At 36.0% G+C, this 27,349-nt stretch overlaps 3 protein-coding genes across 12 annotated transcripts; 1 reads left to right on the top strand and 2 right to left on the bottom strand.

Moving 5' to 3' along the window:
* Positions 1–1,660: 1,660 nt before the first annotated feature.
* On the top strand, positions 1,661–21,389 carry LOC145971233 (uncharacterized). 4 transcript variants are annotated; one of them, XM_083098683.1, is made up of 3 exons: positions 1,661–1,701; positions 18,844–19,036; positions 19,263–21,389. In XM_083098683.1, the coding sequence occupies exons 1-3, from the start codon at positions 1,676–1,678 to the stop codon at positions 21,225–21,227; spliced, it is 2,184 nt and encodes a 727-aa protein (XP_082954809.1). In that variant the 5' UTR covers positions 1,661–1,675; the 3' UTR covers positions 21,228–21,389. The 4 variants fall into 4 exon arrangements, with proteins under 4 accessions (XP_082954809.1, XP_082954808.1, XP_082954812.1 ...); XM_083098682.1 differs by having other exon boundaries at positions 19,254–21,389; XM_083098686.1 differs by lacking the exon at positions 1,661–1,701 and adding an exon at positions 18,331–18,348 and having other exon boundaries at positions 19,254–21,389.
* Positions 2,488–17,874, bottom strand: LOC145971231 (uncharacterized). 5 transcript variants are annotated; one of them, XM_083098675.1, is made up of 3 exons: positions 17,652–17,874; positions 4,877–5,069; positions 2,488–4,650 (listed from the first exon to the last, which is right to left on the bottom strand). In XM_083098675.1, the coding sequence occupies exons 1-3, from the start codon at positions 17,750–17,752 to the stop codon at positions 2,686–2,688; spliced, it is 2,259 nt and encodes a 752-aa protein (XP_082954801.1). In that variant the 5' UTR covers positions 17,753–17,874; the 3' UTR covers positions 2,488–2,685. The 5 variants fall into 5 exon arrangements, with proteins under 5 accessions (XP_082954801.1, XP_082954800.1, XP_082954804.1 ...); XM_083098674.1 differs by having other exon boundaries at positions 2,489–4,659; XM_083098678.1 differs by lacking the exon at positions 17,652–17,874 and adding an exon at positions 5,565–5,716 and having other exon boundaries at positions 2,489–4,659.
* Positions 21,390–23,679: 2,290 nt separating the features above from the next.
* Positions 23,680–26,779, bottom strand: LOC145971232 (uncharacterized). 3 transcript variants are annotated; one of them, XM_083098680.1, is made up of 3 exons: positions 26,489–26,779; positions 26,035–26,233; positions 23,680–25,808 (listed from the first exon to the last, which is right to left on the bottom strand). In XM_083098680.1, the coding sequence occupies exons 1-3, from the start codon at positions 26,662–26,664 to the stop codon at positions 23,844–23,846; spliced, it is 2,340 nt and encodes a 779-aa protein (XP_082954806.1). In that variant the 5' UTR covers positions 26,665–26,779; the 3' UTR covers positions 23,680–23,843. The 3 variants fall into 3 exon arrangements, with proteins under 3 accessions (XP_082954806.1, XP_082954805.1, XP_082954807.1); XM_083098679.1 differs by having other exon boundaries at positions 23,680–25,817; positions 26,489–26,778; XM_083098681.1 differs by having other exon boundaries at positions 23,680–25,817; positions 26,461–26,668.
* Positions 26,780–27,349: the final 570 nt, after the last annotated feature.

Here is a 27,349-nt window from a genome sequence, read left to right as displayed (position 1 = left end):
TAACGTAATGCGATACGGAACACCTTGTGCGGAGGTCCTAAGTCTCCTTAAAATCTCATTGTAGACGACGCATAAGGCCGGGTTTACAGTAGATAATTTAAGCTTAAGCCTTAAGAGGTTGACCAACCACAGTCAAGTATGAAGAGAATACTCGGCTGTGATTGGTCAGTTTCTTAAAGCTTAAATTATCTATTGTAGATCGGGATTAATTCTCAGCACCATCATCTTTGATAAAATAATTCTTTTTTACTTTCATATATTATTATACAGGGCGATCCTGAAAAACGTTATGTCTTTAAAATGACGTATTCCTGACACCATTCTAAGACAATTTTTCCTTTACCAAAATTTGATTTGAAGCGTAGTTTTTGAATTATGAGCAAAAATAGTTAGTAAATCACGCATCGGGTACAGAAGGCAGGCAGGAGCGGCGCGGCGTGCCGCGAGCGCGGGCGCAGCTGACCGCCCGACGGGTGATTATCACCGCATGAGTCGCTAACTATTTTATCTTATAACATAAAATTATGCTTTAAATAAAATTTTGGTAAAGAAGAAAATGTCTTAGAATTACGTCAGAAATACGTGTTCCTTAAAAAAACGTTATTTTAATAATGAAAAGTTGTTCCGGATCGCCGGCCGTCCGACGTTGCAATCAGCTGATTGCTACACGCGATGTGTGTATGGCGGAGTGTGTGCGTAAGAGAGAGAGAGAAAGAGAGAGAGAGAGGGAGGGTAGGAGGGACAGACATTCATACACACGCACGCACTTTTTTCTCGCTCTCTTTCTCTCTTTTACGCAACACTCATACACTCTCTCATTCAGTCTCTCACTCACACTCTCTCGGTCGCTCACTCACTCACTCACCTGCTTACTCACTTGCTCACTCACCTTGTAGCAGCGTAGCGAATCTTCATGCTATGTATTGTTGTTATCTGCTGCACGGTTATGATTGCTAGAGATGCGCGACACATCGAAATTTTTTCGATTATTAATCTCACACTCGATTGACACAATACAGATTACACGATAACGAGTTTACTGTTTATTCACTCACTATTGATTTATCGATACCAAAAATTACTTTCAAAGAAACGCGAATGCAAACAACACATGACTCGACGCGAAGCGACGGACCGCGGAGACTGCGCGACCACAAGAGTTATGTTGCCAGAAACGCGACACGCGACATCTAACAAACGACTTGCGCGTGGCGCGTGATTGACGCGAGATAAGACGAACGATCGGCTAAAACCTTCGCATTGCGAATGCGGTAGAAAACATGAAACGTATAATGACATACTTAAAAAATTAATTATTTATTATAAATAATAACTATTTCTAATTATAATAAATAATTATTATTTACTCAATCACGCGCCACGCGCAAGTCGTTTGTTAGATGTCGCGTGTCGCGTTTCTGGCAACATAACTCTTGTGGTCGCGCAGTCTCCGCGGTCCGTCGCTTCGCGTCGAGTCATGTGTTGTTTGCATTCGCGTTTCTTTGAAAGTAATTTTTGGTATCGATAAATCAATAGTGAGTGAATAAACAGTAAACTCGTTATCGTGTAATCTGTATTGTGTCAATCGAGTGTGAGATTAATAATCGAAAAAATTTCGATGTGTCGCGCATCTCTAGCAATCATAACCGTGCAGCAGATAACAACAATACATAGCATGAAGATTCGCTACGCTGCTACAAGGTGAGTGAGCAAGTGAGTAAGCAGGTGAGTGAGTGAGTGAGCGACCGAGAGAGTGTGAGTGAGAGACTGAATGAGAGAGTGTATGAGTGTTGCGTAAAAGAGAGAAAGAGAGCGAGAAAAAAGTGCGTGCGTGTGTATGAATGTCTGTCCCTCCTACCCTCCCTCTCTCTCTCTCTTTCTCTCTCTCTCTTACGCACACACTCCGCCATACACACATCGCGTGTAGCAATCAGCTGATTGCAACGTCGGACGGCCGGCGATCCGGAACAACTTTTCATTATTAAAATAACGTTTTTTTAAGGAACACGTATTTCTGACGTAATTCTAAGACATTTTCTTCTTTACCAAAATTTTATTTAAAGCATAATTTTATGTTATAAGATAAAATAGTTAGCGACTCATGCGGTGATAATCACCCGTCGGGCGGTCAGCTGCGCCCGCGCTCGCGGCACGCCGCGCCGCTCCTGCCTGCCTTCTGTACCCGACGCGTGATTTACTAACTATTTTTGCTCATAATTCAAAAACTACGCTTCAAATCAAATTTTGGTAAAGGAAAAATTGTCTTAGAATGGTGTCAGGAATACGTCATTTTAAAGACATAACGTTTTTCAGGATCGCCCTGTATAACTAAAAAATTTATTTGAAAGCTAGGCAACTCAATGAAAAGCTGTAAACTGCAGCCTGCAGCCTCATTTGACCTCATCAGTACAGCACATTTCATTGGTTGTCTAACATTTATATTTACGATTTATTTTGTTTTAATGCTGCAGTAATTACTTCTTATGAGATCTTATTTTTAATTTTTTAGCAAAATATTTTATTATTAATAAAAATATACAAAGACCTTTATTTTATCAACTAACTGTAATGAAATATAAGAGATTACAAAAAAAATAAAAACATTTGTTTACATGTGACTCTCAGATAGAATGCGATAATACCTATTTGTTACTTATTAAACATGAACAAAGCCAATGCACGATATCACTTGACAACAGTAGCGGTATCAGCTTTAATAGCTTCTGTAGAAGTACTTTCGAGAAATTTTGCTTTATTTACATCAGTAGTGTTCACTAAGTATCGCATAGTCACATTTGACTTTATTTTAAAACACAAACCAACATAAATTTTTGTTTTAACATGTTTATACTCCTCCTTGTCAAAAACTTTGAAATACTGTTTATCAATAATTTGTTTAAGAGCATCTTGTGATCTTTCTGTTTCATTTTCTTTGCAATATTTCCATTCAAATATGGCTCCAACTGTTCTAAGAATTACAAGCATGTCAAATTCATGTTTTTTTCCTCGCTTTTCCTTGGAGATCTTTTGACAGACCGCTCCGTTAGCTTGTGCACTGAAAATTGTACTATTATATGCCAAATAAAAAAGAATGTGATGTAACTCTGACTCATTATATGGAATTGTCGCACCTTCTGAAAAGAGGCCTGAAACTGCATTAACGAGTTCACGAAATGGTTTTTCTTTACTTTTTTCAGTTTCCTCTTCATCATTTGCCATTAATAGCAAATTCCTCAGTGCTTGTATATATTTTTCTATATTTTCAGGCTCTAGTTTATACTTTGTACTAAACATCGATTCACTGTAACATTTACTTTCGATTACGCTCTTTATCTCCCAATTTGGTATCTTCAGACTTACAATGTTTGCATTCTTTTCAACTGCATTCAACAAACCATCATCCCACAGAAGCTGTAAGAAGAAATTCACTTGCGAGATTTCTAATTTATTCTGTGAATCACAGATTGTCTTTTTCAGTTTCAAAATATTATCAATTGTTGGCTCAGCTAGTGCTATTTCAATGTTTTCATCTTCAAGAAGTTTCTCGATTGGCTTTTGTATCTCAGATTTCACAAACAAGTTTCCTAAAATATCCACAAAGCCTGACCTGGCCCAATAGCTATCGAACATTTTTCTCTTCTTTTTAACACTATTTTGCAAATAATTTATGACAGACCAGCTACTGTAAATTCTTGTTTCTTCACCATTTAATATTTGGTATCCATCATACCACTCTTTGACACCATCAGAATCTTTCACTGCTTGAAATTCACTTTTCTCAAATAGACTATCTACTTCCTGTGCTGTAAATCCATATACTCCAGAAAAATTATCTTCTTGCAAGAATAAAACATTACAATGATTGCGTAATTCCCAGGAAAATACTCCAGATAAACGAACACAGGAATTAAGTAATGCACGCGCCACAATTATTTGATCCTTTAAGCTTGTTGACATCAGATGGCTAATAGAATTTATCAGGTATCGCAGGAGTTTATCATCCATGTTCTCCATAATAGCTTTCATAATGGGCGCGTCGGTCTCGTCTATGAGAATAACAACTTTTTTGTTGAAGTGAGAATACAAGATTTCAGACAAGAATCGCAATCCGTATTGTACATTAGTTTGGGACAGTTCTTTCAGTCTATTATGGTTATAATAGTTCAAAAATACTTCGATATCTTGTATTTTCTTATCTTTAAAACTGCAAGAACCATCAGCAGCTATATCAAGAAGGTAAGAATGCTGCCGGAATGCCCGACAAAGAGCTTCCTTCAGCGATTCTAAAATGTCTCCCTTTGTTTCTCCTCCTACATCTTTAAGACTCATAAATATCACGGGGTACTGACCACAATGTTCCTTAACGAACTCTGGATGCTCAAAACCTAGCTGCAAATTCATAAACAGCTTGTAATTATCACCATCTTCTGGATTTGAAATTGGCTTTGCATCTTCATTTACTGTTATCTTCAAAAAGTTCTCGAGCATATTCATAAATGTGGATTTTCCGAAACGGCTCGGGGCTGTTATACGAATCACAGATGCTCCACATTTAAAGAAACTTTTTATATACTTGCTCTTATCCACAAATGTAAGTTTTGATTTGACGATCTTAAAATCCATTGTAGAGAGATCAGCTATATCTGATTCCTTCGGTAACTGTAAACAAAATCAGATAGGCCCCATTAATTTTGCTAATCACACTCAAGATATGCATGAAATATATACCGGCAGTCAAGAGAAGAAGGTCGCAATACCAACAGAACGTGCGAAAGCGCAAGCGAGTACAGATGCAGCCATAGCAGAAAACATGCAAAAAAGGCGAAAAAAAAATTACTTCAGCATATGCCGGTTAATAAATTTAACTAATTCTTACCTCGTCGAAGTTCCCTGGCTTATTCTTTGTTCCGTATTTTGTATGATCGACACCACAATTGATAGAGAATTCAGGTACAGTAACACTTCCAATTTTGGCATCGTTACTTTCAGGTTTGTCATCATTCCTGTTGACAGATCCATCCTCCGTATTCATTCTTCGTCTTTTTTTGTCTGGTTCATCCATAAATTGTCTATAATAGAGATATTACCAATGAATAAATAAATTAATAAACATTAATGGCACTATAGTGAATTTTATTGGATTAAGACATATAATAAGCATATTGTAAGGGGATGAAAGATGGCTGCGGCTTCCGAGATAGAAACCACGCCGTCAGGTAATGGGCGAGTCGGGAGGGGAATGCGTGATGATAGAGATTTCGGGTTAAATAAATACAATAAATGACCCGGAGAGTACCGAGATAAAGATTGTGTATTTGCCAGTTCCACGATAGCACCGCGGAATAAAGGCTAGGAACGCTCGGCCAGTTTACCGATGGCTACAGGACAAACTCGCGACGAGTACATAGACCGGGAAAAATGTGCAATAGCCACCACGTGCAAAGTAACGACCTCGCGCTCACTGTACGACGGCCGGAAAAAGACTCTCGCCGGTAATCGTGGTCGCTCACTTCGGGTCGCGCCAAAAACTCTCACAGCCAATCGTTTTGCGCCACGTCACTCACCGTTAAAGTCACTAGGGCTGCGGTCCGAAATGTGCTCGGTAGCAGCAGAGAGAAGGTAGCAGAGAGAAGAATGAGAGCAGAGATGAGAGGTGTCATGGCCCGTTTTTACGTGATCCCTGAAAGCGATACGCCCTCTGTGGACCTTAAAAACGTGCACCTAAACTACGAAGCCAAGGTGCACGAATGTTCTCAGAGGGTAACATCAGAGAGAAGAATGAGAGGTGTCATGGCCCGCTTTTAGGTGATCCCTGAAAGCGATACGCCCTCTGTGGACCTTAAAAACGTGCACCTAAACTACGAAGCCAAGGTGCACGAATGTTCTCAGAGGGTAACATATAAGGTGCACAATTTTTGGTTCTATTCCGTGCTATGTGCACAAAATGTCGGTAGCACCAGTGCTGTATAGCAAGGTGCTTACAATATCAAATAAATTTTAATATAAATGAGAAATGACGAATTTGCGATCCTCTCACACTCTCTCTCTCTCTCTCTCTATATATATATATATATTTATATATATATATATATAATTTTTTTTTTGATATATGAATTTGCAATGAGCAGCGACATATTTTTTCTTAAGAACAATTATATGTTTTTTTTACATTAACTGATTCCTCTTACTATTCTATGCATAAAATTATTAAAGTAAAATAATCGAAAAATGAACATTTTATCAGATATTTTATAATTTATATAAAATTATGTCAACTTAAAGAATCAAATATCTCGTTAACTGTTCAATTTTTGACTATACTATCTTTATAACTTTTTACACGGAATATTGCGAAGAATCGATTTATATAAAAAAATTAGGATGGTTCCATTAAAAAATATGAAGAAAATCTTGAAATTTCTAAAACGCTTCCACTTACGAAAACAATATTACTAGCATATCATGGTCCTTTTAATCGTACAATTTTCGTAATTACAATTTTTTCATATCTGTAAAAATAGCGTAGATATTTCAAGTGAGCAAAGTTTTATATACATATATGTGTGTGTGTGTGTGTGTGTGTGTGTGTGTGTGTGTGTGTGCGTGTATAGCGTATACGAGTTATGTGAGCAAGCGAGAAGGTAATAAGAGAGAGCGAAATGGCAATAAGAGCGAACGAGATAGCAATAGCACGAGCAACGAAGACTTGGAAATAGAGTCTTTCTTGCAGCCTGGCATACTATTTCTCTCTCGCTCGCTCCTATTACTATCTCGCTCGCTTCTGTTATTGTTTCACTCGCTCTTACGTACTCATATACTGTCATGCTCATCTCGTTATCAAATCTGCCGCTGGCAAGCGGCCGATGACAAATTATGACAAATAAATAAGTTAATTATTTTAAGATATATTTATAAGGGTATAGAAGTAATTTTAATGGAATAATGAAAATTTTGCGATTAAAATAACAAACACGGTATCAATCGGATAAACGTAGTTAAATATATAATCAAAATTTTTATTATCAGACCAATTAAAAATTATCCGATTTACGTCGTGTTTGATATCATTTTAATCGCAAAAATCTCAATAATTCATTAAAATTACTTTCATATCGATAAAATAAAAAATAAAAGTTTCAGTTTTTACTTTATAATCTCGTAAATTGCGAATGGATAGAGGAAGTGAAGAAGCCGATTGTAAGAGACTTCGGAATTCTTTGATGATAGGTCATCTCGCTCGCTCACGACTCGCGGTTTCGCTGTCGCTCTCGCACTTGACAGGTCGTAAAGATAAGCGGACTCGGCTTCCTCGCGAATGTAAACATCTTATAAAATAAAAATCGGATAATTTTTAATTAGTCTGATAATAAACATTTTGATTATATATATTTAAATACATTTATCCGATTGATACCGTGTTTGATGTTATTTTAATCGCAAAATTTTCATTATTCCATTAAAATTACTCGCATACCCTTATAAATATATCTTAAAATGATTAACTTATTTATTTGTCACAATTTGCCATCGGCCGCTTGCCAGCGGCAGGTTTGATAACGAGATGAACATGACAGTATATGAGTACGTAAGAGCGAGTGAAACAATAACAGAAGCGAGCGAGATAGTAATAGGAGCGAGCGAGATAGTAATAGGAGCGAGCAAGATAGAAATAGTACGAGCAACGAGGACTCGAGCTCGAGAATCGGATTTTTCTTGCGCGCTATTATTTTCCTCTCGCTCGCTCCTATTACTGTCTCGCTCGCTCCTATTATTGTCTCGCTCGTTCTTGTTGCTGTTTCACTCGCTCTCGATTCTTGGGTCCGCTTATCATTCCGGGCTATCTATCACGACTGCCAAGTGTGACAGAGAAAGCAAGACCATGAGTAGAGAGCGAGCGAGATGACCTATCATCAAAGAGTTCCGAAGTCTCTTACAATCGGTTTCTTCGCTTCCTCTATCCATTCGCAATTCACGAAAATGTAAACATCTTATAAAATAAAAATTGAAACTTTTATTTTTAATTTCATCGGTTTGAAAGTAATTTTAATGAATTAAAGAGATTTTTGCGATTAAAATGATATCAAACACGACGTAAATCGGGTAATTTTTAATTAGTCTGATAATAAAAATTTTATAATTATATTTAACTAAATTTATGCGATTTATATCGTGTTTGATATTATTTTAATCTCAAAATTCTCATTATTCCATTAAAATTACTTTCAAATGAATAAAAAATGCATTTAATTTTTTGACATATATTCGTGAATATTATAAATGAAGTCTCGTGTAAAAAACTTCGGAATCTGCGACATCGGGAATTTTTTCATTATTTATAATAATATACGACTTTAAATTGCCATAAAATAAAAACTAAAGCTTTGATATTTTATTTGATCTTTTTGATTAAAAGGGATTAATGAAATTTTTGAAATTGAAAATTATTCTAATAAAATATTGAGTTTAATGTGATTTCAATCGTAAAAATCAAATTAATTCTAAAGTTATGTTCAGTAAGATAAATTAAGTAAAGTACAATGCAACATTTTATACAATGTAGTCTTATTTTCAAAATTATAGTTTAAATTAGACACTATTAATTTATTAAAATAAAACTATAATTATGAGAAATTAAAAGTTTTATTATATACATGTACACATTGATTTTTACGATTGAAATCACATTAAACCCAATATTTTATTAGAATAATTTTCAATTTTAAAAATTTCATTAATCCCTTTTAATCAAAAAGATCAAATAAAATATCAAAGCTTTAGTTTTTATTTTATGGCAATTTAAAGTCGTGTATTATTATAAATAATGAAAAAATTCCCGATGTCGCAGATTCCGAAGTTTCTTACATGAGACTTCATTTATAATATTCACGAATATATGTCAAAAAATTAAATGCATTTTTTATTCATTTGAAAGTAATTTTAATTGAATAATGAGAATTTTAATATTAAAATAATATCAAACACGATATAAATCGCATAAATTTAATTAAATATAATTATAAAATATAATTATAAAATTTTTATTATCAGACTAATTAAAAATTACCCGATTTACGTCGTGTTTGATATCATTTTAATCGCAAAAATCTCTTTAATTCATTAAAATTACTTTCAAACCGATGAAATTAAAAATAAAAGTTTCAATTTTTATTTTATAAGATGTTTACATTTTCGTGAATTGCGAATGGAGAGGAAGCGAAGAAACCGATTGTAAGAGACTTCGGAACTCTTTGATGATAGGTCATCTCGCTCGCTCTCTACTCATGGTCTTACTTTCTCTGTCACACTTGACAATCGTGATAGACAGCTCGGAAAGATAAGCGGACCCAAGAATCGAGAGCGAGCGAAACAGTAACAAGAACGAGCGAGACAATAATAGGAGTGAGCGAGACAGTAATAGGAGTGAGCGAGACAGTAATAGGAGCGAACGAGACAGTAATAGATGCGAGCGAGAGGAAAATAATAGCGCGCAAGAAAAATCTGATTCTCGAGCTCGAGTCCTCGTTGCTCGTGCTATTTCTATCTCGTTCGCTCTTATTTCACTCGTCCTTCTCGCTTCCTCACGTAACTCTCGCATCGCTTTTATGCATATATACGTACATACATACGTACATACCACACATACCCCCACCCACACATATATATATATATATATATATATATATATATATATACACACATACATCTTTATTATTTAGAACTTTTATTCTTAAGAAATGTGTACGCGTTTTACATTAAAAATAATATCAAACTTTCTCTCTGTAAATATATAAATTATTTATTAATAGCCTAATAAAATATCTTATTTTCAAGTGTTGTAATCATATAATGAATAAATTTCTATATATATATATATATATATATATGAGAGAGAGAGAGAGAGAGAGAGAGTCATACAAAATTCATTAAAAATTTATTTAATATACGTAAGCGTCTTGCTATACAGCACTGGTGCTACCGTCATTTTGTGCACATAGCACGGAACAGAACCAGAAATTGTGCACCTTGTATGTTACCCTCTGAGAACATTCGTGCACCTTGGCTTCGTAGTTTAGGTGCACGTTTTTAAGATCCACAGAGGGCGTATCGCTTTCAGGGATCACCTAAAAGCGGGCCATGACACCTCTCATTCTTCTCTCTGGTAACATATAAGGTGCACAATTTCTGGTTCTGTTCCGTGCTATGTGCACAAAATGACGGTAGCACCAGTGCTGTATAGCAAGTCGCTTACGTATATTATTATTTTATTATTTATTGTTCTTAATCCATGCCTTACGGCTTTGGATGGACTTCCAGTCTTACAGAGCTTTACAAGTTTTGTATTCATTAACGTATAGAATATAAAATATAAAATGTGATATAATATATAAAATTAAAATAGAATAGAAATAGAAATAGAATAAAGTATAATATATAAAGTGTATAGAGTGTAAGGTGTAAGTTACAGTACTTGAATGGAATAAAATAAAATAAAATCTAAATCTAAAATCTAAAATCTAAAATCTAAAATCTAAAATCTAAAATCTAAAATCTAAAATCTAAAATCTAAACTTTAGCGTAACAGGCGGGGAAAGTAATATGAGATATTATAAAATAAAATAAAATAAGATAAGATAAAATTAAATTAAATTAAATTGTAACTGCTGATAAGAGTAAAATAAAAGTTAAATCAGAATAAAATCAAAATCAAAATCAAAAATGAAATAAAAATATAATGAAAATAACGTTGCGAATAAGAAAACATTATCTGTCTTAGCTCCTATCTAATCTAATCTAGTCTAAATGAGTAAAATGTTAAATGTTATGTATCCCAGTCAGCAAAGTCTGTTCAAACAGATTTTGTCAATTTCTGCTACAAATTTTTGTCGACAGTAAGATTGCAGATTGTATAAAAAATTTGTTATATCAAATAATGATAACAGAATGTCAGCAGAAATGTTACAAAACCTGCTGACATAATTTGATAGCAGAAACTGAACAGGATTTGTTTAAAATTATCATAGCAGATTGGTGGCAGAAATCGAGCAAGATCTGCGCAACACAATTCGATAACAGATTGGTTGCAGAAACCGAGCAGGATCTGCGCAATGAAATTTGATATCAAATTCTCGGCAGATATCCAGTAGAGCCTGCTGATATAACTGACGGCAGATTGATGGCAGAAATTGAACAGGATCTGTGCGACGCAATTTGACAACAGATTGTCGGCAGAAACCGAGCAGGATCTGCGCAATGAAATTTTATGTCAAATTATCGACAGAAATCGAGTAAAGCCTGCAGATATAACTGACGGCAAATTGATAGCAGAAATTTAACAAGATCTGTGAGGCGCAATTTGATTGCAAATTGATAACAAAAATCGAGCAGGATCTGCGCACACAATCTCTGATAGCAGATTGACGACAGAAACGGAACAGAGTTTGCATGATTCGATAGTTCCTTCACTTACCGCTACGTAAGCTGTACTTTCTCGTAATTTAATTTCTGTCAGAAATATATATAAAGTCGCGAATATGAATAAAAGACTAAGAATATAGTAATTATCATTTTAATTTCTATCACTTTAATTTCTGATATCTGATACAAGCAGATGAGATTCAGAATATTAAACTGATTGGAATAATTATTCATGTACTGCCTATTTGAGGCATAAAGCAAGAATTTAATTTTAAATAAATTACATCTCCAGTTTTATAAGTTACATTTACTTTTATCATTTACTTTATTATTAATTTAATTAAATTAAATTAGTCCTTTGCTATATGAGATTTAACTACGATATAACATATATTACATTAACATATATTACGATATAACATATGACATATATGTCATTTTAGAAGAAAATTGTAATTAATTTGCCGATAATATTCTTATTTAGCACTTGTAATAATCAATTTTGTTGCATTTATATAATATTAATAAAAGTAAGCGCAAATCTTGTGCAGTTTCTGCTGTCAATTTGCCATCAGGTTGCATGCGCAGATTCTGCTCGGTTTCTGCTGGCAATCTAACATCAAATTGCATCGCACAGATCCTGCTCGGTTTCTGCCGACAGTTTGTTGACAGGTTATGTTTTACAGACTCTGTCGCCAAAACAAAAGCTTAATGCGGACACAGATGGCTACGGTTCTGGTGTGGGATTCTGATCGAATTTGCTGCCAATCTGCTGCCAACCTGCTAACATTTTGCTTACTGGGTATTATATGTTATATGGAGTGTGTAAAAACTCTTAGATCTCCCTTTGTAGTTTAGTAATTCTTTGTGTTCTATCTTTATTATCTTTGGTATCTTTGGTATCTTTGGTTTCTTTGGCTTCTTTGGCTTCCTATTTTGTTGTTGTTCTTAGTCATTATTACTTCTTGTCTCTATCTTTCGTTGCACCTCGGGTTTCCTTGACTTGCGATGGTTTTATCCGCCTTCTCCGTCCTCTTCTCTTCTCGTATCTTGTCTATTTTTCTCATTATATTCAATCCGTTTCCCTCTTCGCTCAAGAATTCTTCCATTGATATTTCGTCTTTTGTTGCTTCGCATTCCTTTAGTACATGCTTTAGGCTTTCTTCTCCTTTTCCACATATCCTGCATTCTCTTTCTGTCTCCTCCTTCCAGTAGTATCCTCCTCTCACTTCGCTACCACATCTATATCTTGCAATTCTGCTCCTATCTTTCTTACTCTTTTTTCCTTTCAGATAATTCGGTACTCCTTCTGTCTTTATCTTTTTATATATATCGTTATATCTTGAATCCTCTGTTTTCCTCTTCCTCTCTTCTTTTTGTCGTTCTTCAATTCTTTCCATTATCTTTTCGGATATCTCTGTCTCCTCTTCTTCTCTCTTCTTTTTCAGTTCTTCTTTACCCATGTCTGCCTCCTCTAGTATCCTTCTCCTTTTCTTTTCCCATTTACTTTCTTCTCCACTTTCTCTCCTTTTCTCTATTTCTTTCATACATTCTATTATTATCTTCTTCTCCGATTGCCTTGCCTTTTCTTCATATTTTATTGCTCTTTTTATGGCCTCCGTTCTCAGTTCCTTCATTTTTGTTTCTTCTTCCAGTATGTAGTTTGGTGTCCTCCTGTCTAGTTTCAGTATCCATTTTATATATTTCCTCTTTATTTTCTCCATCCTTTCTTCGTTTCCCCATCCCCATATCTCTGCCCCGTATAGAGCCACGCTTCCTACTAACGCATTAAACATCTTTATTCTTCTTTCGTAGTCGTCCGCGAATATCCTTTCTCCTATGCTCCAGGTCTGCTTCATCGCCACCATCGCTCTTCTCATTCTTTCTACTATATGTTTCTCCGCTCCGCCGTTCTTTTGCATAATGTAACCTAGGTAGTTCATTTCTTTTACCTCTTCTATTTCTTCTTCTCCCCATTTCCATTCTCTTCTCTTTGTGCGTCCTCTTCCTTTCTCGAATACCATTACCTTTGATTTCCCTGCGCTTAAGGTTAATCCTTTCTTGTCAATGTATCTTTTAAATCTTTTCATCATCCCTTTAAGTTCTACTTCGCTTCTCGCCATCAACACAATATCGTCTGCATATGTTATCGACCATAGTTTCTCTTTTCCTATCACTACGCCTCCCGTTTGCTCCTTTTTCATTTCTCTTTCCAGATCCATTATGTATATATTGAATAATGTTGGACTCATGGGGCATCCTTGTCTGACTCCGCATTTCGTCCAGAATTCTTTGGACTTTCTATTTCCAACCTTTACTATATTCTTTGTCTCTTTGTATGTTTCCATAATTCTCCTTCTCAGTCTCTCTCCGATCCTTGCCTCCCTCAGCATCTCTCCTAGTTTTGCTCTGTCCACTCTGTCGAATGCCGCTTTGAGGTCTGCAAAGAAGGCAAAGATCTTACCTTTACTCTTTGATAATTCTCTGTTGACTATGTAGTTCAGTGTGAAGATTGCATCTGTTGTCCCTCTTCCTGTCCTGAAACCGAATTGTCCCTCCTCCATCCTTTCCTCCGCCACCTTCTTCATCTTTCCGTTCAGTATGCTAGCATATATTTTATATGCCGTATCCATTAGTGTTATTCCCCTATAGTTCTTCGCCTCCTTCCTGTCTCCTTTCTTGTATATTGGGCTTATTATCCCTTTGGTCCACTCCTCCGGTATTCCTCCTTCCTTCCAGATTTTGTTCAACAATTTAAACAATACTTCCCCTACTTCTTTCGGCATTAACCTCCATGCTTCGTTCTCTATTCCATTTTCTCCCGGTGCTTTCCCTTTTTTCAGCTTCTTTAATTGTTCTATCATCTCTTCTCTAGTTATTTCTTCTTCTTCTTCTTCCTTGTAACATTCCTCCCTTTCTTCTTGTACTTTTTCTTCTTCCTTCTCTTCTATTGTCCACCTCTCCTCCGTTCCTCCTAGTAATTCCATGAAATGTAGTCTCCAATCCTCCGTACTTATTTCTTCATCTACTCCTTCTCTCTTCTTTCTGTATCTGTTTATATATCTCCATGCTTCTGCCTCTGTTTTGATTAATCTTATTCTTTTTTCTTCCTCTTTCTCATGTTTCTCCTTTTCTTCCTTACACCATATTTTATATTCCTTTCTTCTTTTAATATACTCTTCTCTGTCTATCTTGTCTCTTTTCACTTTCCTAAGTGTCTTTCTTAGCTCCCTTTTCTTCATCTTCCATTCCTTGCTGTGCCATTCTCTTTTTCCGAACTTCCATGGTATTATCTTCTTCTTGATTTTCGTAATCGAGTTATTTACTTTCCCTTCTAATTCTTTCCATATCCGCCCATTCTCTTCTTGTGTGCATTGCCATCCTTCGCATTTTTCGTGATATTGCATCACTCCTTCTTCCGTCCAAACGCTTTTCTCTTTTATTATCATGTCACTTTTCTTTCCTCTTTTCCTTTCCATCCCCGTCAATTCCACCTCTATTGGCATGTGGTCCGATTCAGTCCTGTTTCCTTCTCCTACCATTTTAACCTCTTCTATAGCTTTGTCATTTGTTATTACGTAGTCTATGATTGACGCTCCTTGTTCCCCGATATACGTCCATTCTCCCTCTTTTCCATAACTGCCATTAAGAATCATCCAGCCTCTTTTCCTGCATTTGTTTATCAATATTCTTCCTTCTTTATTTATCTCCTTGTCCTTTGATCTTCTTCTCTCTTCTTCTTCCTCCTCTCCTGATCCTACCGGTCCTCCTTCTTCTCCCGTTCTCGCGTTGAAATCTCCTCCCAGCATGAGATGGCTCTCCTCTTCCTCCTGTATTTCCTCCATTATTGCTTCTAGAATTTCTTCGATATTTCTGCTATAAAGTGTTACAATTCTTCATTTGTTTCTATTATGCGTTAGACTTATCTCCATTGCCTCCTTATTAATTTCTTTAACCTTTACTCCTTTCAGTTCCTTGCATATTGCCGTCATTATCCCTCCTTTTGGCTCTGCCTCTCTTATTTTCTTTGGTTGCTGGAATACAGAACCATTCGAATTTGTTTGGCAATCTGTTCCTGATTTTGTTCCATGTGTATTCTTCCAGCCATGTTTCAGTTAAGCCTATTATATCAAATTCTTCTAAGTATTTCCATGTCTCTTCGCATTTGTTTATTACTCCAGCTGTGTTCCAGAAGCAGATTTTTAGGCCTCTTTCCTCTTCTTCTCCTCTCTCTTTTCCTTATCCATCGCGCCTTCACTCTTTGCCTCCTCCTCTTTCTTCCAATTGTTCTTTTTTTTCATTCCAGCTGTACCATTTTCCTCTCATATATATTTTCTTGTATCCTACTTTTACTCTTCCGTCGCCTTTTTCTCTTTCTTCTCTTGCTAATTCTCTCAGTCTTCGCTGTATCTCTCTTTCTTTCCTAGTTAGGTCGTTATCTATTATTATTCCTTTTTTCAATTTATTCTTTTTCTTCATCACGTTGTTCTTTTGTTCCCATTTGTTTATTTCAGCAATTATTATCTCCTTGCTCCCTCTCACTTCAATTTTGTTCGCTCTTTTTATCTCTACGTTTACTTCTATGTTTTCTTTGATGTATTCCGTTATCTCTTGTTCCAGATTTTCTGTCTTCCAACTTACTCCTCTGATCACTATATTATTTTTCCTCTCGTTCCTTTCCTTTCTCTCATTAATCCATTCTAGTTCTGCTATTCTTCTCTCCAGCATTCCTTTTTCTTTCGACCATTCTTCTCTCTCTCTTTTTCTTTCTTCTGCTCTCTCTTTCCTTTCTTCCGTCATTTGTTTTTTTATCTCTTCCATCATTTCTTTCCTTATCTCCTCCATCACCATCGTTAAATGTTCTTTCATTTCTGTTACCGTTTCGTCTTTGCAAGCTCTCATTATTCCTTCTATCTTCCTTTCTGTATCCGCCTCTGAGTCCCTGCTCATCCCGAAATTTTCCAACGTTTTTTCTTTCGGTTTGTTTTTGCTCCCCGTCGGTCTGCCCACCTTCGCCATCTGTTGCATTCCTTTCGAACTTTCTGACCTTTCTTCCTGATCTCTTTTGTTACCTACCGACTATCCTCGCCGGCTTCTCTTCCCTACTTTCTCTGCTTTTCCTTTGAGGTTATTTCTAACCTCTACAGCCGCCTTCTGACTTTTTCCTTGATTTTTCTGTTTTCCCGTCACCTCCTCTTTCTTCTTCACTTCCTCGTTTTCCTTTTATCTTCTGCTCACTCACTTCACTCTCCTTTCGGCTCAGCTCCTCTTTTTACACAATTTTCACTCTCTTTTACTTTCCTTCTAAACTACTAGTACTTTCCTCTATCGCCTGTCAACCAAAAGTCCGATATAATAATATATATATGATAACAAATTTATATTGTAAGACCGTCGCCATGTCATGGCGCGTCCGTCGCCAAGTCTTGGCGCTAGTGCATGTCCGTCGCCATGTTTTGGCGCTAGCGTTTGGCGCTAGTGCGCTATGTTCGCGCATTGTGATTGGCTGCGGCGCTGCGCGCGTTTCAAGGTTGACGATCACGACCGGCGAGAGTAAAGGTGAAAGCACATAAAATTGCATAGGCGCATAACCATAAGCATAAAGAAATTGATTGGTCCACAAATATATGCATAAGAAAATGAACCAATCAATTTTCTTATGCTTATGGTTATGTGCTCCTGCAATTTTATGTGCTTCCACCGTAACAGTTGCAAACCGGCGTCGAACAGAGTAACAGCTTTTGTGCGGTGAGACCGTTTTCAGTATCGGCGCGTTTCGTTAACGCCTTTTCGTCGTGATCGTTTCCCTCGGGCAGTGATTAATCCGCTGCGCGTTTCAACGTTATCTTCGGGCGTTCGTGCTTAATATTAACGGCCTCGGTTCCGCGGCATTTGTGTTCGCTCTCTGTATATTTGTTACAAGAATATATTTCTTTTGCCCTTGCAACTCCTAGTCTTTTCTCATTCCGCTTCCGCGAGTCAAACCAAAAACCCTCTCTCCGGCTCGTTCAGCTCCTGATCACGTGATCGTGCCGATAACCGCGATCTAAATCTAACACCCTTACAATATAAAATTAAAAGTATAATAATAGTAATATTAATAAATTTATATGACGTTATAAAAAATTAAGTAAAGGTTATAAAGTGAGCTTATAAACCAAGTTGGATTTTAATGCTTAAACTTGTAAAAGAATGTAAACAATAATATAAACATTTTAATAATTAATAATTCTTACATATGAAACGAAATCTTCTGATGCATTTTCTCGTACTTTATTTGCTCTGCTTTTTTTGCAGTTCTTCTATTTTTGCAATATTGTAAGCAACAATTTGGCATTTTTACTTTATTATTTTTTTGTTAAACTACACAATTTTAATCTTGACATCGATACCTTTCCACATCATGTGTCTCGCACCGCCATGTTAAATTGCCAACCAAGATGGCTGCTGACTGATTTTCCCCTCACCTCTCAAGCTTCGCCCCCCTCGACAATAAAAGTACCTTATGCTCCATCCAGTTATTCCTACATCCATGATTCGGCCTTAATGTAAAAGTTTATTTTTCGTTTTTTAAGCAAATAATGAACCAACAAACGTTATAATTAGGCCAACAATCATCTCCAAACGATTCCGCATCGATTGAACCGCTTTTTAAACGAAAATGAGATTTCGCCGGGTAACTTCATGTCGATTTTTATTTTTTTGTTTAAAAAAAAATATAAACCAACAAACGTTGAAATTAGGCCAACAATCACCGACAAACGACCAACAAACGATAAAAAAAAAAAAAATTAAAAAAGTCGAAGTTGCCCGGCTAAGTTCCCAGAGGTGGTCTATGCGTATATTATATATTTTCAGTGCTGGCAGTAAACTGGCAGCAATTTCGGAACACTACCGAGCACATTTCGGACCGCAGCCCTAGTGACTTTAACGGTGAGTGACGTGGCGCAAAACGATTGGCTGTGAGAGTTTTTGGCGCGACCCGAGGTGAGCGACCACGATTACCGGCGAGAGTTTTTTTCCGGCCGTCGTACAGTGAGCGCGAGGTCGTTACTTTGCACGTGGTGGCTATTGCACATTTTTCCCGGTCTATGTTCTCGTCGCGAGTTTGTCCTGTAGCCATCGGTAAACTGGCCGAGCGTTCCTAGCCTTTATTCCGCGGTGCTATCGTGGAACTGGCAAATACACAATCTTTATCTCGGTACTCTCCGGGTCATTTATTGTATTTATTTAACCCGAAATCTCTATCATCAGGCATTCCCCTCCCGACTCGCCCATTACCTGATGGCGTGGTTTCTATCTCGGAAACTGCAGCCATCTTTCAACCCCTTACAATATGCTTATTATATGTCTTAATCCAATAAAATTCACTATAGTGCCATTAATGTTTATTAATTTATTTATTCATTGGTAATATCTCTATTATAGACAATTTATGGATGAACCAGACAAAAAAGGACGAAGAATGAATACGGAGGATGGATCTGTCAACAGGAATGATGACAAACCTGAAACTAACGATGCCAAAATTGAAAGTGTTACTGTACCTGAATTCTCTATCAATTGTGGTGTCGATCATACAAAATACGGAACAAAGAATAAGCCAGGGAACTTCCACAAGGTAAGAATTAGTTAAATTTATTGACCGACATATGCTAAAGTAATTTTTTTTTCGCCTTTTTTGCATGTTTTCTGCTATGGCTGCATCTGTACTCGCTTGCGCTTTCGCACGTTCTGTTGGTATTGCGACCTTCTTCTCTTGACTGCCGGTATATATTTCATGCATATCTTGATTGTAATTAGCAAAACTAATGGGGCCTATCTGATTTTGTTTACAGATACCGAAGGGATCAGATATAGTAGATCTCTCTACAATGGATTTTAAGATCGTCAAAACAAAACTTACATTTGTGGATAAGAGCAAGTATATAAAAAGTTTCTTTGAATGTGAAGCATCTGTGATTCGGATAACAGCCCCGAGCCGTTTCGGAAAATCTACATTTATGAATATGCTCGAGAACTTTTTGAAGATAACAGTAAATGAAGACGCAAAGCCAATTTCAAATCCAGAAGATGGTGATAATTACAAGCTGTTTATGAATTTGCAGCTAGGTTTTGAGCATCCAGAGTTCGTTAAGGAACATTGTGGTCAGTACCCCGTGATATTTATGAGTCTTAAAGATGTAGGAGGAGAAACAAAGGGAGACATTTTAGAATCGCTGAAGGAAGCTCTTTGTCGGGCATTCCGGCGGCATTCTTACCTTCTTGAAAAAGCTGCTGATGGTTCTTGCAGTTTTAAAGATAAGAAAATAGAAGATATCGAAGTATTTTTGAACTATTATAACCATAATAGACTGAAAGAACTGTCCCAAACTAATGTACAATATGGATTGCGATTCTTGTCTGAAATCTTGTATTCTCACTTCAACAAAAAAGTTGTTATTCTCATAGACGAGACCGACGCGCCTATTATGAAAGCTATTATGGAGAACATGGATGATAAACTCCTGCGATACCTGATAAATTCTATTAGCCATCTGATGTCAACAAGCTTAAAGGATCAAGAAATTGTGGCACGTGCATTACTTAATTCCTGTGTTCGTTTATCTGGAGTATTTTCCTGGGAATTACGCAATCATTGTAATGTTTTATTCTTGCAAGAAGATAATTTTTCTGGAGTATATGGATTTACAGTACAGGAAGTAGATAGTCTATTTGAGAAAAGTGAATTTCAAGCAGTGAAAGATTCTGATGGTGTCAAAGAGTGGTATGATGGATACCAAATATTAAATAGTGAAGAAACAAGAATTTACAGTAGCTGGTCTGTCATAAATTATTTGCAAAATAGTGTTAAAAAGAAGAGAAAAATGTTCGATAGCTATTGGGCCAGGTCAGGCTTTGTGGATATTTTAGGAAACTTGTTTGTGAAATCTGAGATACAAAAGCCAATCGAGAAACTTCTTGAAGATGAGAACATTGAAATAGCACTAGCTGAGCCAACAATTGATAATATTTTGAAACTGAAAAAGACAATCTCTGATTCACAGAATAAATTAGATACCTCGCAAGTGAATTTCTTCTTACAGCTTCTGTGGGATGATGGTTTGTTGAATGCAGTTGAAAAGAATGCAAACATTGTAAGTCTGAAGATACCAAATTGGGAGATAAAGAGCGTAATCGAAAGTAAATGTTACAGTGAATCGATGTTTAGTACAAAGTATAAACTCGAGCCTGAAAATATAGAAAAATACATACAATCACTGAGGAATTTGCTATTAATGGCAAATGATGAAGAGGAAACTGAAAAAAGTAAAGAAAAACCATTTCGTGAACTCGTTAATGCAGTTTCAGGCCTCTTTTCAGAAGGTGCGACAATTCCATATAATGAGTCAGAGTTACATCACATTCTTTTTTATTTGGCATATAATAGTACAATTTTCAGTGCACAAGCTAACAGAGCGGTCTGTCAAAAGATCTCCAAGGAAAAGCGAGGAAGAAAACACGAATTTGACATGCTTGTAATTCTTAGAACAGTTGGAGCCATATTTGAATGGAAATATTGCAAGGCAAATGAAACAGAAAGATCACAAGATGCTCTTAAACAAATTATTGATAAACAGTATTTCAAAGTTTTTGACAAGGAGGAATATAAACATGTTAAAACAAAAATTTATGTTGGTTTGTGTTTTAAAATAAAGTCAAATGTGACTATGCGATACTTAGTGAACACTACTGATGTAGATAAAGCAAAATTTCTCGAAAGTACTTCTACAGAGGCTACTAAAGCTGATACCGCTACTGTTGTCAAATGATATCGTGCATTGGCTTTGTTTGTGTTTAATAAGTAACAATTAAGTATTGTCGCATTCTTCTCTGACAGAGTCACGTGTAAACAAATAAGTTTTTATTTTTTTCTTGTAATTTCTTAGTTATATTTCATTACAGTTAGTTGATAAAATAAAGAGGTCTTTGTATATTTTTATTAATAATAAAATATTTTGCTAAAAAATTGAAAATAAGGTCTCATAAGAAGTAATTGCTGCGGCATTAAAACAAAATAAATCGTAAATAATATATATGTATAATCGTTGTAATAATATATATTAGACAACCAATGAAATGTGCTGTACTGATGAGGTCAAATGAGGGTGCAGTTTACAGCTTTTCATTGAGTTGCCTAGCTTTCAAATAAATTTTTTTAAAGTTATATAATATATAAAAGTAAAAAAAATAATGTTATCAAAGATGATGGTGCAGAGAATTATGAATTTAATATACATTTAATACACATTAAATTTAATATACATTAAAAGCCTTTCCTGTTAAATGCTACGTCCCGATCTACAACAGGTAATTTAAGCCCTAAGCCTTAAGAAATTGACCAATCACAGTCGAGTATTCTCTTCATACTTGACTGTGATTGGTCAATTTCTTAGTCTTACGCCTTAAAATCTCAAGCATCGTCTACAATGAGATTTTAAGGAGACTTAAGGCGTAAGACTTAAGAAATTGACCAATCACAGTCAAGTATTAAGAGAATACTCGACTGTGATTGGTCAATTTCTTAAATCTTACGCCTTAAGTCTCTTTAAAATCTCATTGTAGACGACGCATCATTGTAGACGCCGCTTAAGGGCCGCTTCGACCAAACTCCGATTAAGGGCCTGAGGGCTCGTTCCCACTGAGCGCGTCACGCGTCGCGTCAACCAGCGTGAGCCAATCAAAACATCCCATTGTAATAACACGGAAAACATGTTATTACAATGGGATGTTTTGATTGGCTCACGCTGGTGACGCGACGCGTGACGCGCTCAGTGGGAACGAGCCCTGAGCACAAAGATGTTGTAACTGTTTCCGACAAAGTCATATGCGTAAGTCGGAGACGTTAGTCAACGCACAAGGATTTTACGTAAACGTAGGCCGTATCTTGTATTGCATGTTATGCGATACCTATGTTTACGTAAAATCCTTGTGCGTTGACTAAAGCGTCGTCTACAATGGCCGTAGCGTAAGGTTGTAAGACCGTAGTCGTAAGAAATTGACCAATCCCAGTTGAAGTTCAGGAGAATAATCAACTGTGATTGGTCAATTTCTTACGACTACGGCCTTACAACCTTATGCTACGGTCATTGTAGACGACGCTTAACGTCTCCGACTTACGCATACGGCTTTGTCGGAAACAGTTACGACATCTTTGTGCTCAGGCCCTTAATCGATTCGTATTAAGTAAGCCGGAAATTTTTCAGCCAACCAAAAATCTCCTTATAGAATCTTTTGTATTTCGTATGAAGATGTTTGAAGTGTGATTAAAAACGTTTGTGAGTAATTAGAATAATTATAAAAAATTAATCATTTTTACAGTATGTAGTTAGCCAACATAACTAAATATTAAAAATTCTCCTTATGAATCGTTTGTATTTCGTATGAAGAGTTTTGAAGTATAATTAAAAAGGTTTGTGAGTCATTCGTTTAATTTTAATTAAATTTTTTTATATTGTGAAGTTAGCCGGAAGCTATATAAAATGGACGCCGTCCTGTGATTGGTCGATTTGCTTATGGTAAATACTAAAATTTTTTTTCATGTGTACTGACTTTAAGTGTAAGCAAAACGAGCAAATTTATCTCTTTGTAACTTTTAATCCATGACTAATTTATTATTAATTCCGCATAATCGCATAATATATCATGGATCGTGGATAAGCGTAGATAATTGAAATATGTTTGAAAGACGAAATGTCTTTACGTTACGATTTCTTCTGTGCGTTGACTGAAGTTTAATTTTACGTACGGAGTTAAATTTACGATCTATACTTAACGTAACGTAATGCGATACGGAACACCTTGTGCGGAGATCCTAAGTCTCCTTAAAATCTCATTGTAGACGACGCATAAGGCCGGGTTTACAGTAGGTAATTTAAGCTTAAGCCTTAAGAGGTTGATCAACCACAGTCAAGTATGAAGAGAATACTCGGCTGTGATTGGTCAGTTTCTTAAGGCTTAAATTATCTATTGTAGATCGGGATTAATTCTCAGCACCATCATCTTTGATAAAATAATTCTTTTTTACTTTTATATATTATTATATAACTGAAAAAATTTATTTGAAAGCTAGGCAACTCAATGAAAAGCTGTAAACTGCAGCCTGCAGCCTCATTTGACCTCATCAGTACAGCACATTTCATTGGTTGTCTAATGCTGCAGTAATTACTTCTTATGAGATCTTATTTTTAATTTCTTAGCAAAATATTTTATTATTAATAAAAATATACAAAGACCTCTTTATTTTATCAACTAACTGTAATGAAATATAACTAAGAAATTACAAGAAAAAAATAAAAACTTATTTGTTTACACGTGACTCTGTCAGAGAAGAATGCGACAATACTTATTTGTTACTTATTAAACACAAACAAAGCCAATGCACGATATCATTTGACAACAGTAGCGGTATCAGCTTTAGTAGCCTCTGTAGAAGTACTTTCCAGAAATTTTGCTTTATCTACATCAGTAGTGTTCACTAAGTATCGCATAGTCACATTTGACTTTATCTTAAAACACAAACCAACATAAATTTTTGTTTTAACATGTTTATACTCCTCCTTGTCAAAAACCTTGAAATACTGTTTATCAATAATTTGTTTAAGAGCATCTTGTGATCTTTCTGTTTCATTTGCCTTGCAATATTTCCATTCAAATATGGCTCCAACTGTTCTAAGAATTACAAGCATGTCAAATTCGTGTTTTCTTCCTCGCTTTTCCTTGGAGATCTTTTGACAGACCGCTCTGTTAGCTTGTGCACTGAAAATTGTACTATTATATGCCAAATAAAAAAGAATGTGATATAACTCTGACTCATTATATGGAATTGTCGCACCTTCTGAAAAGAGGCCTGAAACTGCATTAACGAGTTCACGAAATGGTTTTTCTTTACTTTTTTCAGTTTCCTCTTCATCATTTGCCATTAATAGCAAATTCCTCAGTGCTTGTATATACTTTTCTATATTTTCAGGCTCGAGTTTATACTTTGTACTAAACATCGATTCACTGTAACATTTACGTTCGATTACGCTCTTTATCTCCCAATTTGGTATCTTCAGACTTACAATGTGCGCATTCTTTTCAACTGCATTCAACAAACCATTATCCCACAGAAGCTGTAAGAAGTAATTCACTTGCGAGGTTTCTAATTTATTCTGTGAATCACAGATTGTCTTTTTCAGTTCCAAAATATTATCAACTGTTGGCTCAGCTAGTTCTATTTGAATGTTCTCATCTTCAAGAAGTTTCTCGATTGGCTTTTGTATCTGAGATTTCACAAACAAGTTTCCTAAAATATCCACAAAGCCTGACCTGGCCCAATAGCTATCAAACATTTTTCTCTTTTCTGTAACACTATTTTGCAAATAATTTATGACAGACCAGCTATTGTAAATTCTTGTTTCTTCACTATTTAATATTTGGTATCCATTGTACCACTCTTTGACACCATCAGAATCTTTCACTGCTTGAAATTCACTTTTCTCAAATAGACTATCTACTTCCTGTGCTGTAAATCCATATACTCCAGAAAAATTATCTTCTTGCAAGAATAAAACATTACAATGATTGCGTAATTCCCAGGAAAATACTCCAGATAAACGAACACAGGAATTAAGTAATGCACGCGCCACAATTATTTGATCCTTTAAGCTTGTTGACATCAGATGGCTAATAGAATTTATCAGGTATCGCAGGAGTTTATCATCCATGTTCTCCATAATAGCTTTCATAATGGGCGCGTCGGTCTCGTCTATGAGAATAACAACTTTTTTGTTGAAGTGAGAATACAAGATTTCAGACAAGAATCGCAATCCGTATTGTACATTAGTTTGGGACAGTTCTTTCAGCCTATTACGGTTATAATAGTTCAGAAATATTTCGATATCATCTATTTTCTTATCTTTAAAACTGCAAGAACCATCAGCAGCTTTTTCAAGAAGGTAAGAATGCTGCCGGAATGCCCGACAAAGAGCTTCCTTCAGCGATTCTAAAATGTCTCCCTTTGTTTCTCCTCCTACCTCTTTAAGACTTATAAATATCACGGGGTACTGACCACAATGTTCCTTAACGAACTCTGGATGCTCGAAACCTAGCTGCAAATTCATAAACAGCTTGTAATTATCACCATCTTCTGGATTTGAAATTGGCTTTGCATCTTCATTTACTGTTATCTTCAAAAAGTTCTCGAGCATATCCATAAATGTGGATTTTCCGAAACGGCTCGGGGCTGTTATCCGAATCACAGATGCTTCACATTCAAAGAAACTTTTTATATACTTGCTCTTATCCACAAATGTAAGTTTTGTTTTGACGATCTTAAAATCCATTGTAGAGAGATCAGCTATATCTGATCCCTTCGGTATCTGTAAACAAAATCAGATAGGCCCCATTAATTTTGCTAATCACACTCAAGATATGCATGAAATATATACCAGCAGTAAAGAGAAGAAGGTCGCAATACCAACAGAACGTGCGAAAGCGCAAGCGAGTACAGATGCAGCCATAGCAGAAAACATGCAAAGAAGGCGAAAAAGAAATTACTTTAGCATATGTCGATCAATAAATTTAACTAATTCTTACCTTGTGGAAGTTGCCTGGCTTATTCTTTGTTCCGTATTTTGTATGATCGACATCACAATTGATAGAGAATTCAGGTACAGTAACACTTCCAATTTTAGCATCGTTAGTTTTAGGTTTGTCATCATCCCTGTTGACAGATCCATCCTCCGTATTCATTCTTCGTCTTTGTCTTTTTTTGTCTGGTTCATCCATAAATTGTCTATAACAGAGATATTACCAATGAATAAATAAATTAATAAACATTAATGGCATTATAGCGAATTTTATTGAATTAATACATATAATAAGTATATTGTAAGGGGATGAAAGATAGCTGCGGTTTCCGAGATAGAAACCACGCCGTCAGGTAATGGGCGAGTCGGGAGGGGAATGCCTGATGATAGAGATTTCGGGATAAATAAATACAATAAATGACCCGGAGAATACCGAGATAGAGAACGCTCGGCCAGTTTACCGATGGCTACAGGCCAAACTCGCGACGAGAACAACAATACTGTCCGAGGAACGACCACAATCATAAGGCTTAGACCGGGAAAAATGCGCAATAGCCACCACGTGCAAAGTAACGGCCTCGTGCTCACTGTACGACGACCGGAAAAAAGACTCTCGCCGGTAGTCGTGGTCGCTCATCTCGGGTCGCGCCAAAAACTCTCACAGCCAATCGTCTTGCGCCACGTCACTCACCGTGGCGCACTAGCGCCATCGCAACCGCACGTCAGGACCGCACGCATCGATCATGTAATTTTGAGCGGAATTTTTCACTTTTCACTTTTTACTCAATGATTTCACGTGAATTTTTCATTCGTATTAAGTTAGCCGGAAATTTTTCTGCCAACCAAAAATCTCCTTATGGAATCGTTTGTATTTCGTATGAAGATGTTTGAAGTGTGATTAAAAACGTTTGTGAGTAATTAGAATAATTATAAAAAATTAATCATTTTTACAGTATGTAGTTAGCCAACCCAGACAACACACATGTCCAAAAGACATCTAAAAGACAACTTAAAGATGTCTTAAAGTCCTCTAGACGTCTTTAAGACATCTTTGGCCTTTTTGTGCTGTCTGGGAACATAACTAAATATTAAAAATTCTCCTTATGAATCGTTTGTATTTCGTATGATGAGTTTTGAAGTATAATTAAAAAGGTTTGTGAGTCATTCGTTTAATTTTAATTAAATTTTTTTATATTGTGAAGTTAGCCGGAAGCTATATAAAATGGACGCCGTCCTGTGATTGGTTGATTTGCTTATGGTAAATACTAAAATTTTTTCATGTGTAAGAGTGTTAGATTTAGATCGCGGTTATCGGCGCGATC

This window comes from Camponotus vicinus, unplaced genomic scaffold, assembly GCF_025532165.1.
Source record: "Camponotus vicinus isolate PSW18456_S1 unplaced genomic scaffold, iyCamVici1.0 SCAF_4, whole genome shotgun sequence".
Taxonomy (NCBI): Eukaryota; Metazoa; Arthropoda; class Insecta; order Hymenoptera; family Formicidae; genus Camponotus; species Camponotus vicinus.
This window is presented reverse-complemented; position numbering and strand designations above follow the sequence as displayed.

What these genes read in the sequence shown, in the direction of transcription:
- LOC145971233 (XM_083098682.1), top strand. Translation starts at nt 1,676, where the DNA reads ATGAAGATTCGCTACGCTGCTACAAG. An exon ending in ATTCGCTACGCTGCTACAAG is followed by an intron (nt 1,702 to 18,843) that starts GTGAGTGAGCAA and finishes TCTCTATTATAG; the next exon opens with ACAATTTATGGATGAACCAG. An exon ending in AGCCAGGGAACTTCCACAAG is followed by an intron (nt 19,037 to 19,253) that starts GTAAGAATTAGT and finishes TTTTGTTTACAG; the next exon opens with ATACCGAAGGGATCAGATAT.
- LOC145971231 (XM_083098673.1), bottom strand. Translation starts at nt 15,260, where the DNA reads ATGGAGGAAATACAGGAGGAAGAGGAGAGCCATCTCATGCTGGGAGGA.
- LOC145971232 (XM_083098679.1), bottom strand. Translation starts at nt 26,664, where the DNA reads ATGAGCGACCACGACTACCGGCGAGAGTCTTTTTTCCGGTCGTCGTAC. An exon ending in AGTTTGGCCTGTAGCCATCG is followed by an intron (nt 26,234 to 26,488) that starts GTAAACTGGCCG and finishes TCTCTGTTATAG; the next exon opens with ACAATTTATGGATGAACCAG. An exon ending in AGCCAGGCAACTTCCACAAG is followed by an intron (nt 25,818 to 26,034) that starts GTAAGAATTAGT and finishes TTTTGTTTACAG; the next exon opens with ATACCGAAGGGATCAGATAT.